Genomic DNA, 12,577 nt, shown 5'->3' on the forward strand with positions numbered 1-12,577 from the left:
TGTTTGGAGTGTGTAGACACCGGAACGAGCACAATCCATAACAGGCCCTCGTAAAATAGGTTATATCGTACAGTTAGACAGGGAATGAGGCATGAACTTCAATATATTATTATTATTATTATTATTATTCCGAAAGCGTAAGACCATTCAACAGTCAAAACCGGATATACGCCGTCAAAGAACAAGTTCTTACATAACAGCCACAATTTGTCAAACGTTTTCCAAGTCAAAACGCAGGCCTATACAGTTCGATTGAATTAGGAAGTTCATCAAGTAATATTTTATTAATTTTCGATTTTTGTAGTTTCCATTCTAACAATGTATTTCTGACACACCAATAGTTTTGTGATATTGCACGCTTGACGTTTTGATTACAAGTGATATTGCACGGCTGACGTCAGAGCTGTATACATTCACGATAGAGTAAATATCAGTTGGTCAAATATCTAGTAAGTATTTGCCTAAGTTTACTCAAATTAAAAAAAAGTCACCCAAAACAAATACATACAAAATATGGCTATAATTGACTCGACTAAATCAATGGTATACCAAAATATTTGTTTCAAAAATCGTTATTAAGAAAAACTCACTCAGTGGAAAATTCATAAAAAATTCAATATAGAAATGTAATAAATCAATTATGTCAGTTTGGTGCTTGCAAAATCATATTTTATGGAACACTTAAGAGATATAGACCTCGCTATCGTCTTCGGTCACTATCTTTATGTTGAAATTGCCCCTCATAGATGTTCCGCTTGAGTGCACATTTTACAATAGAAAAATCCCAGATCATTAAAGTGGTCTATGTGTACGGCCATTACTACTCATATGCATCAAATATGTATGGTGGAACATAGAAGAAATGATGCTGATTTCAACATCATATAAAAAAAAAAACAATTGATCTAGTTTAGTTTACGGGATTTATGTTTAACTAACCTTAATTTAACGTGAAATTTTAAATTAAAAGTAAAAATAATCATCACTGCAGGCGCATATGCATGACATTACAACAGACTTGTGATAAGATGACACTAATGCAACTGTATACCAGGTATACATGTAATCAGTCGGCACAAGTGGTTAATTAATAATTTTGAACAAATCTAATCAGAAAACTAACATTAAAATCTTAATGTGGACGTCAACGCCATAAAAGTGTTGCCTTCTCTTGTCCTAAATTCATCACCGGTGAGACGAAAATCATGAATATCAAAACTATAAACATGTATGCGAAGCATGCCAGAAAATATAAGATGCGCACAAAACAAGTTTTTCAAACATGTTAAATTTTAGTACCAAATAAAAAATGAACCATGAAAGTTGGTCATGTTCAACTGGCCTTATCAGAAAAATCGTCATTACAATCCTAACAAAAAATTTGAAAATGAAAGATGAAAATGCAATGATTAACCTAGACAAGTATAACTCTCACTGCTGTTAATTTTTGGTCTCTCAATACAAATCTCAGACCCCCATCACCACCTTTTCCTTACAAGACCTTGATCTGTGCCTAAATGTTTGCCACTATACACCATATACATTTCTAAACTGGGAAAGAGGCATAATCAACCACTATACAAAATAAAACAAGTGTTTAAAACAAAATTTTATGTAACAAAAGATATCCTTCTTGATATAAGAAAAGGAAAACACACTAAATATTTTGACACAATCCTCCTTCAATCACAGTCTGTATTTTTGGTTTTAAGACTTCAACTGCTTAGAGATCAGGTTTTTTGTTGATAGAAGAGCTTTCTTCCCATACTCTGGTGTTTCTGACAAGGTACCAAAAGTTTTCTGCACACCTGAAATTAAAAAAAAAAACTTGTATACTTGTATGACATATGTATGTATTCTTATACATCACATTTAAGTTTTACCAACTTAAATATTGACAGACTTGAAAAGGACCCCACCCATACCTGTTTACCTTTCAGCTCCTGTGAATGATTCTCGCCAACTGACAGCATGACCGCAAGTTTATGCATCTGAGGCATCATGTACCCAAGACATTTGAATTTGGGAGCACACAAAAGTTTTTTAAGGATACAAATGACTGATTTGTTTTTAAAATTTCATTATACCATTATAATAACTAGTACTTCACGTTTCCTTCAGATGAAAACAAACCTTTTTTGCGAATATTGGCTCATTTTGACAATAAACAGACCAGAAGCCCGAAATGTGTGTTTACTGTCACCATCAGGATCTGTAGGTCAATTTATCATTTTTTTTTCTTTAAAGCCACTGGAGATCAACATTTTGTACAATAATGGTTAGGGATCAAAGACAATCTTTCTTTGGAAATTGAGATTTTTCTCAAGAAAAATGTTAAGGGTAAGGGAAAGAAAAAAAAGGTTGGTTGGGGCACAGTAAACACACATATCATTATTATTTATTTTGGGATAATGCAGGTAACACGAGTTCACAACTCAGTGAATTTATTGAAATATTAGGTTAAACATGTTGAATGCATAAAATGGTTAAATACATGTACTATATTAATGCAAGTACTATATTTGTGCATGTGTACATACACTCTTTGAGACGTTTATTTTCTGCACGCACGATACCAAAAGGTACACTAAACGCTCATCAAACGCACGATAAATAAACACTTCTATCGTGTGTTTAAACGAACGCTCCTATCATGCGTTTTAAAGCACAATAAACAAATGGTCTTGGCGTGTATTTAAACGCACAATAAACAAATGCTCATATTGTGTGTTTAAACGCATGATAGACAAATGATGAAAAATAATAACATTTACAAATAATGAAGATAGAAAAAAAAGAAAATTGAATGCATGAAAATATATAAATTAATAATAGCAAAAAATATATAGGTTACAGTTGAATCTAGGAAATAATCAAAGTACAACAATGTACGTTTCTATCTTGCGTTTAAACAAACGCTCTTATCATGCATTTAAACGTATTGTCCTAGCGTGCGTTTAAACAAACTCGTCTATCATGTCTTTAAACGAATGCTCCTATCATGCATTTAAATGAAAGCTACTACTGTGCCTTTATTGGGCGTTTAAGTGAACGCAAAACCTTGTGAAAATGCACGATAAACAATGCACGAATGCTAAAATGGGAAACGTGAACATTTCAAGGAGTGTAACAAACAGCAGAAATGAGATCCATTAATCTATAATTTTTTTATTTCTGGTAGGTCACCATAACGTTTTTGTCAATCTGTTATATACAAAAATGCAGTCTTTTTAAGGTGTATCACATTTTACAGAATTGCATAATTCTTACAAGGACTACTACTTAATTATTGGAACACTCATTTCTAGGCTGAATATGATTTTATAGCTTCAGATCTGTAACATGATCAAAACAAGATGATGCATGCTATGTTGTGATACGAATTACCCCCACTCAACAATTTATAGAACACATGTAGCAGATAAGCCAAGTGTCCATGTCCAAGAGATGGTTTAAAATATTTTTTTTCCCTGGGTACATCTTAAAATAATCTTAAATATAAAAAAGTTGCAGGATAAAATAAATTTCATGTTTTCCAGGTGTACATGTATTGTATGAATAGCCTTACTCTTATGAGCAGGTGTATAATAACATGAACATTTGAAAAGAAAAAAAAACAAGAATGGATCTGGTGAATATTTCAAAGAGACAACAACCTCACTGAGATGAAATACTGTATGTCAGCTTTTGGCCATTACCTGTGTTCCAATACATAGGGAGACTTTCATTGACACCTTTCTTGGTGGAACTTATAAACTGAAAGTAAAATATATATATATATACATATAATGACTACTGATATTTTCATTGGTAGCTTTATATGATAGCAGTATATCACTATGTGGTAGCCATGGATCACTACAGATAAATATTCAAGGGCGGGCAAATCCAACTAATGTTCCATATTCATAGAGGTTAGAATGTATAATTAAAGTTTTTCATACATTTAGGGATTCAAATTCTGCATCAAAAGAAAAATTAACATGTTTTTGTAATGAATATGGTTTTGTAATCAATTTTCTCAAATTAAGGGTGGAGCTCAAAATTCAATGGTGGGGCAGCCTAACCCTTAAGTAGCCTGTGGTGAACCCTGGGTTACAAGCAAAATAATAAATAGGTAATAATATAGTTTAATGCATAAAACAGAAAATCAATATTAGACTCACCAAATCCCAGCATGGCATAACCAATATGGTTTTAAGTACAGTAAGGACTTGTACAATATTTTCATTTGTATTGTAATAACCTAATAGAACAAAATTACCTGTTGGGTGTATTCATTTGTGGATGCCAGGACATTGGTCTTCACTTTATCTGCAGCTTTCGAGGCCTGTTCAGAATTTTTCCATACTCCCTGGTCAATGGTGATATACACTGCACCACCACCAATGGCTAGCTTTGTCAGTCCCCTAAAATGGAAAAAAAATTATTTTTTTTATTCTAGTTACCTTATCTGTAATCACCAGACTATTTAATCACAAAAAATTATTTCCCTAATTTGTGTAATACATTTGTACAACATACATGTATAATATCTAATTATTGTAGTTTCTTTATAAGAACAGTGAATGTCATACATATCCATCTTATATGTAGGAGCTACATTTTTATTAAAATGTATATGTAAATTGAAACTAGTGTCTGAGTTAATTTAAGACAACTAATTCTTTGAAATATCCATTGGGGTTAGCCATGAAATATATGTAGTCCTTAGCACCAAAGAAAACAATAAAATGGGCCTTCAAATTCATTACAGAGTAAACAAGGGAACCAAGTTTATAGCGGTAATCAAAAGAATGTAATCCAGGGACAAAGACCAGACATGGAAAACAGACATACACAACAAAGAACATAAAGTAACTAAAATCATACATACAAAGTAACAAAAGCAAATAAGCAACTCAGACTCCACTAAAAACTGGGAGCATGGACCTGGTGCACCGGTATGGTAAGTGTCCTCTGCTTTTCTAGAAACGCCCGCCGAGTTGCTCATAAAAAGTCAAGTCCGGGGTAGACGAAAGAGAAAAGAAAAACTATGACACTTTGAACAAATCAGTTTTAATGCTGCAGATGGATACATTGCAACAATTCATGAGTTCATGATGACGACCATAAAACTTTTGTAGTGATGACTTCAATCTTGTAGCAACATAACCTTGCTCCAGAAGCCTATTTGTTAAGAGTTCTAGCATGATACAAAAAGTCTGCATAGTCTTGGCAAGCTCTGGCATAACGTATGAGTTGTGATATGAACACTCCATACGCAGGTGCTGAAGGAATGTTGCCACAGATGAAAGGAAAATTGACAATTTGAATGAAAAGTCATCAGGTTTGTCGTAAAGTTTGGTCAATAGTTTTCCTTTACCACTGATTTCTAAGTGTAGGTCAAGATATGAGGCTGACTTCACAGTGTCTTTAGTATCCTTTACCTTAAGTTCTTTGGGGTAGATGCAATGTATCAAATCCCCAAAATTAGGATTGTTTAAAGATAATACATCACCTACATAGCAGAAACTGAGATTAAAGGATCTAGCTAAACAATATTCTTTCTTTTGGATCAGATCAGCCATAAAGTCAGCTTCATAAGAGTGAAGGAATAGGTCAGCAAGTAGAGGAGCACCATTTGTTCCCATTGGAATGCCGAGCGTTTGTTGAAAAACACCTCCATCACACTGGATAAATAAAAATTGTTGTCGATTAAAAATTCCAGCATTTTGTAAACATCTTCTCCTGTATATTTGGCAGATGATTTGGAATTATTTCTTACAAAGTATGAGGAATCTCTTCAAAGAACTATATATTTGTATCTAGGTATACCATTAAAGTATTGTATTCTGGCTTTTTTTTACGACAAAACAAATCTATCACAAAACTTTCTGACCCCTTCCTATGCTTATTCTGCATTTGCTATGATGACCTGTTTGGTCGCAGCTGCAGCCTGCTATTTGCAACATTAGGTGTTTTCCCTTATTTTGCCCGTCTGCCATTGAGTTTAAATTGCTGGAGAAACCTCTAGATTTTACCTATTATAAAGGTGTATATCAATCAGGGTTCTCAATGAGCTTTTTTATCCTGATGGCCCACCATGGTTAAAATATGCTCCTTCATGGTTAAATTGTCATCAGCCATGATTAACTTTAAACCATTCCTGGACTACAGTTATTTATTGCAGGGCCAGAGTATTTAATGAATTATTGACTTAGATTACAAACCAATTAATTTCCACTAAAGTCAGTCTAACTTTGACATTGCTGATAAGAAGTGTCAATCAAATGAAAATATTTATAGTGAGCCAATCAAAACTGACTATGATCAAAGATATGTGTAACTCAACCTTGACCAAATGCATATGGCTTTCTTTAAAAATACAACGATGAATAAAGGTTAAATAATAATAAATCTTTTTTCAATATACGTGAACTGATTTATCTATTCAAGGACCATATAAAGCCCAAAAAACAATATTTATTCCATCTGACGGAGTACTCACTAAAACACTTGAAATGAAATGGCTGGCTTTTGTTTACACTGCCATGCTCTTCTTTTATTATGTATTGTTCTCAAATACCTGGAGAAAGTATTTTCTTGTGGCAAATTTTATAAAAAAATGAAAAGTAAATTTCCCCAAGTCTAACGCAAAATGCCTGAGTACATCAGCCATCATTTCTACAGTTTTTGCCCAAACGTGACAATATTAGAATCTATTGGATTTCAGTGTTGATTATCTCCTCAGAGCAGACAGATTTGAATGAATAATAATATAGACCCATAAAACAACTTAATTACAAAAATAAAAATATGTACCCTTTTTTGGGGTGAATCACCTTTTTTAGATTTTACATGATTCTTATATAGACTACTACTTAATAAGTAATAACACCTATTATCCATTCTGTGTAATCACTGACTGTGTTTTATGACCACCTTTTATGACCTTTTCCACAACCTGGCTCTAAATTCTCAATTACTGGATGAACATTGTATAGCATGTATAGATATGAGTTACAAATAAAGACTAAAAAAAAATCTCGACTAGAAAGTTTCTATATTTAAAATTCAAACAGTTTATCTTACTGCAATTATAATCTTAAATCTGTTACAATATATGAAAATAAATATACTAAAGATTTCCTTTCTTGATTTTTTGTTAAATTTTAGCTTCCAAATATAATTTCAAAGGATATGCTCAAATAGTATCAAAATCAGCACCCAAGAATAACTTTCAAATGAATTTGAAAATTGCACTATTCACTAGTTGGAATATGGGCTTTCATTAAAAATAAGTTTCATCTCATTTTCAGATCAAAACTGTTACATTTAAATCAAAGATAAAAATCAAGCAATTTTTTTTTTTTTTAAATAATGCCAATCTGTGATGATATTACATTTCTAGCGAGACATTTTTTATGTCTAAACCTTTTATTAATTGATTGATGGTGTTTAACACCCGAGCAGCAATGTTTCATCCTATATTAAGGCCATGAACATGAAATGGGTGACAAAATGATCAAGAAATGACGATGAAATGAAAAATGTGATGGGACACAAGGACAATGGGTTGACAAAATTTGGTCGCCACTAGAAATAGGGAGAGGTGGGTAAGGTTAGGCAATTTAGCCTGCTGTGGTTGAGACCAATGGGTCCTACTCTGATAGAATACCACAGAAGGGTTTTTAAAGTGCAAGGAATGTGGCATCTTTCCCAACACATTGCACCACTATAGTTTGAGGTCAAGTTTTCCACATAATGGCCTGACATCCCCAGCAAGTACACTCCTTGAGGCGTTTTGGTTCCCATTTTAGCATTCGTACATGGTTTATCATGCATTTACGCATCATTTTGCATTCGTTTAAATGCATGATAGAAGTGTTCGTTTAAACACATGCAAAGAGCGTTCATTTAAATGCACCCTGGAAGCGTTAATTAATTTTTTTACTTTGATTATTTCCTTGATTCAGCTGTTATCTTTATATTATGTGTTATCATTAATTCATATATTTTAATTAATCCAATTTTCTATTTTCTTTTTCATCATTATTTGTTAATATTATTATTTTTCATTTTTCGTCTATCATAAATTTAAATGCACCCTGTAAGCGTTCGTTTATCGTTCATTTAAACACACGATAGGGGCGTTCATTTAAATCGCACGATAGAAGTGTTCGTTTGACATGCATTTGGTAAGTGTTTAACATCCCTTTAGATATCGTGCATGCGGGAAACCTAAACGTCTAATGGAGTGTAACATGACAGGCATACCCCATCCCACCACCTGGGGCACAGAACTGGTGTATATATACAAAAAGAGCCTTAGGCAACATTACGATTTTTGACAAAATATTTTGTTGTTAAAAGCTTGCACTCTGTATTTTTTGAACTAAAAAAAATTAACACTAATCCTCTTATTTTTTTGCAATCATTGAAAACTGTATAGAAGCATTATTTTTATCATACTGTGTCTCATATTATGACACAACAGCATGAATAATAGGATTCAGATATTATTTAAGCTTTTGAATATGCAAATATTATAGGGAATTTCAGAAAGTACCAGTAAATTGAATTTTCAACAAAACAATAAGCCTGAAAGTAGTGTTAGTGAATGAACCCCTCTAATATGGTGACAATTTTTTAAACAATTTTTTTTCAGTCACGACAGTCTTAACTTAGGATGATAATTATTATGCATGAAATATTTCACTCATTGCACTGTATACATGTATTTGTAAAAAAATTGTTTTCCAATGAATCCTTATAATGCTGGTAACATTTTTTGTAATATATACAACATGTATAGCTTCTGTATTTAAACACTTAAAGAGTTCTTTCAAATTTCCAATTCTTTCAATATAACAAGGATAGGTGTGGTGTACACTCCCTCAGACATTTAGGTTTCCTATTCGTGCATTGTTTATCGTGCGTTTACACATCATTTTGTGTTCGTTTAAATGCACGATAAACGCACAATAGAACCGATCTAAACACATGCTGTGAGTGTACGTTTATATGCACGATAGGAGTGTTTGTTTGAATGTACAATTGAAGCATTCGTTTAAACGCACAGTAGAAGCGTTCATTTTTATACTTTGATTATTTCCTTGATTTAACTGTTAATTCTGTTCGCTATTAGTAATTGATGTAATTTTATTAGTTTTATTTGCTATTTTTTTCTGTCTTCATTATATGTCAATATTATTTTTCGTCATTCGTTAACACACGATATGAGCAATCGTTTATTGTGCATTTAAACACAAGATAGGAGTGTTTGTTTAAAGGCATGCTAGAAGTGTTCTTTATCGTGCGTTTGGGTATCCTGCGTGCTGGAAACCTAAAGGTCTTAAGGAGTGTATATGTCAAAAAGACAAAAACCCAACTGGGATGAAAATGTCAGCCCAAGCCACCAATTTGTATTTAATGAAAGACGAGGAAATCCTCATAATCCAAGGACAAAGACCAGACATGGAAAACAGAAATACACAACAGAGAAAATAAAGTAACTAAAATCATACATACAAAGTAACAAAAGCAAATAAGCAACTCAGACTCTATCGGTGGTGGTCAAAACAAAAAAGTATCTCCTGCGCGGAATCCAGAAAGGGATTACACGGACTCCACTAAAAAATAGTCTGAATTTCCTCTGACCCTGCAAACCTCCTCTTTTTGATTTCGATATTGATTTGTCGGGTTGGGGTCAGATTGATGTGCCTTACTTAGTTCGATTCCGGAATCATTTTCCTGTATGCTGATACCAAATTTGCTAGAAATATTACATTTATTATTGAAGTTTCGATAATTTTCCACAAGAGACCCTGTTTTGTTGACATTTTGAACCGTAATAGAGTAGGCGGAGCTTGTTACCTTTGGAATGGAGCAGAAACGATTTTTAAAACCGGAATCTAACAGAATATTTCAAAATTCCGCTACCCTTCTGTTCCCAAAATAACAAGCTCTGCCTACTCTCTATTACGGTTCAAAATGTCAACAAAACAGGGTCACTCGTGGAAAATTATCAAAACTTCAATAATAAATGTAATTTTTGCAGCAAATTTGGTATCAGAATACAGGAAAATGATTCCGGAATCGAACTAGGTAGGTGTGACATGCACAATTTGAAATTGAAAGTCGTTACAAGCGGTTGAAGAGTGATACTTCGCGGTACCGCTAAATCTCCAACTTTTTGTAGGGCACATCATTCGGACCCCAACCTGATATATCAATATCCAAATAAAAAGAGAGGAGGGTTGCAGGACTACACTAAAAACAAAGCTAACTCATTCTCAGACTAGTCTCCAACCTATTTGTCGAAACTGTATCTTTTTAGTGTGTTAGATACTTAATGTCACAGTTGTAGCCGTTTGGCTAAACAAATGAGCAAGTCATTTAAGACAATTTAAACGACGGTAGGTCTCAATAAAGTCGTAGAAAATATTTTATTCAAATTTTGACAGTATGTTATTTATGTGACGCCGAGTATAGTGATAAACCCTAAACCTTTTAATGATTGAATAAAAGTATGATAAAACACACTTCGTTTCGTTTTCTTAAATGTCGACATGATTTTGTCTGACAAGGTCAATATAATGATGCAATACAAAAATGTGTGATCAATCCAGTCCTTGAAATCATAGAGATCACGAAGAGTCGAATGGGAGATAAGTTTTACTTTAATGGTTGACTTATATTTCACGTCCCTAGTGCCTACAATCCATCAAATTATACGTACTTGAAAATCGTCAATGCCATTATTTACAACAGTTAGTTCCCTTAGACCAGTTTCCTGTTTGTGGTGCTTGAAACGGAAGAAACGAAAAAGTGTGTCAAATCGCCCCACTGGGGATTCGATCCAAGCTACAATAATGTATATTGTTTGTTTATTTGTTGGGGTTTAACGTCCGAGCAGCAATATTTCAGCTATATTCAGACAATGAACATGAAATGGATGATAAAATGAACATGAAATGAATAAAAAAAGGATGGGTCACAAGGATAAAAGGGTCGACAAATTTTGATTGCCACTGGAAAAAGGGGGATGGGTAAGTTCGGGCAATTTAGCCTCCTGTGGCGGAGCGCAAAGGTTCCTACTCCTATCGAATACCACAGCAGGGTTCTTTAACGTGCGAGGAACGTGGCATCTTTCCCAACACGGTGCACCACTATGGTTTGCGGTCAGGTTTTCCGTATTATAGCCTGACAACCCCAGCATGTAACACGCCAGGGGTACCCCATTCCACCACCTGGGGCACACATCCCAGTTGCTCTGTGGGCAGAGCGTCTAGCCCCCGGCTAGGTTTCTGAGCCATATTTAGTCGCCTTATACGACAAGCTTAGCGCTGCTGCAGGTCTATTCTTTTGACACCCGGACCTGCACAGGGCACAATAATGTATGAAGATCTATATATTCTTGAATTGAAAACAAAATAATAAATAAACAAAAAATAAATAAATAAAATTTAACAATTAATGACTACTAATCACAGTGATTTAAACTAAAAGAAGATGAAATGATAACGTACATCAACATCCAAAGTACACACACTGTAAACTGTAAAGTGACCAATTAGGAACCACTATTTGAGATATAAAGGACACTACAGACACTATAATGTCAGCTATATGCCTTGACCTACACACAGAGATAGATGGAAAAGGAAAATTCGTGACCAAACGATATGACAACGCGCTGACTTCTCATTTCGTATCGTCAACTGACGTACTCCCAAACAATTAGAGTGGCTAAACGCTGGGAGAAGCTAGGCCAGAACGTCAACACAGCAGCCCAGTCGCTAATTGGGCATAGTCCGAGTTGCTAATTTGCTTTTGTTACTTTGTATGTATGATTTTAGTTACTTTATGTTCTTTGTTGTGTATGTCTGTTTTCCATGCCTGGTCTTTGTCCCTTTCAGCAAAGTATGGATTTTTTCCATGATCATCACATGCTAAAGCTTGCAGCAACTAGGCAGACTTTTTGTATCATGCTAGACTTAAAACGTCTTACAATAAGGCTTCATGAAAAGGGTTGTGGTGAAGCAAGATTTAAATCAACACCACAGAAAGTTTATGGTCGTCATCATTAACCTGTGGACCGTAAATATGTATCTATCTGTACCAGGAGGACCGATTTGTTCACATTATCATACTTTCCTTTCCCCTTTCGTCTACCTCGGAGGTACATGTAGCATTTCATGGGCAAATCGGTGGGTGTTTACAAAGAAACAGAAGACGCTTACATTACCGGAGGATCTAGATCGTCCGTGATCTTTGATGTCTTTGTCTATTTCGCCTGTCTAATCTAGATTTTTATCATTGGAATACATTCGTTTGATTTCCGGTAGAGTCTTGGTCCCCTTAATTACGCTTCAATTTTTTGACTATGTTTGTAACTTACCTGTTACTTACCTATCTTTAGAAAGTTATAAAACTTGTATTTTTGATGTCATTTTCTGAAAGATTCCAAAATGTTTTTATTACATTTTATCCAAAATATTATTTTTTTCTCTTGAAAACCTTGCACTTTTAATTTTTTTCTCAGTAGATCTCGTGAAATTGTGTTAAAAATCAAATATCATGAAATTTTCCA

The 12,577-nt window shown here is 34.0% G+C and overlaps 1 protein-coding gene across 1 annotated transcript; it reads right to left on the reverse strand.

Annotated features, from left to right (window-relative positions):
* Positions 1 to 1,596: 1,596 nt before the first annotated feature.
* On the reverse strand, positions 1,597 to 10,806 carry LOC148597212 (MICOS complex subunit MIC13-like). Its single transcript, XM_088563879.1, has 4 exons — positions 10,724 to 10,806; positions 4,265 to 4,409; positions 3,699 to 3,756; positions 1,597 to 1,808 (listed from the first exon to the last, which is right to left on the reverse strand). The coding sequence occupies exons 1-4, from the start codon at positions 10,741 to 10,743 to the stop codon at positions 1,708 to 1,710; spliced, it is 324 nt and encodes a 107-aa protein (XP_088420005.1). The 5' UTR covers positions 10,744 to 10,806; the 3' UTR covers positions 1,597 to 1,707.
* Positions 10,807 to 12,577: the final 1,771 nt, after the last annotated feature.

Source organism: Perna viridis, chromosome 15 (assembly GCF_037379345.1).
Source record: "Perna viridis isolate PV_CMFRI_1.1 ecotype Kerala chromosome 15, ASM3737934v1, whole genome shotgun sequence".
Classification (NCBI taxonomy): Eukaryota; Metazoa; Mollusca; class Bivalvia; order Mytilida; family Mytilidae; genus Perna; species Perna viridis.

Excerpts from the sequence above, each read along its gene's own strand:
- LOC148597212 (XM_088563879.1), bottom strand. The coding sequence starts at position 10,743 with ATGGCATTGACGATTTTCAA. Across the intron at positions 3,757-4,264 it reads CAAATGAATACACCCAACAG|TTTATAAGTTCCACCAAGAA; the intron begins GTAATTTTGTTC and ends TTTTACTTTCAG. Across the intron at positions 1,809-3,698 it reads CCCTATGTATTGGAACACAG|GTGTGCAGAAAACTTTTGGT; the intron begins GTAATGGCCAAA and ends TTTTAATTTCAG.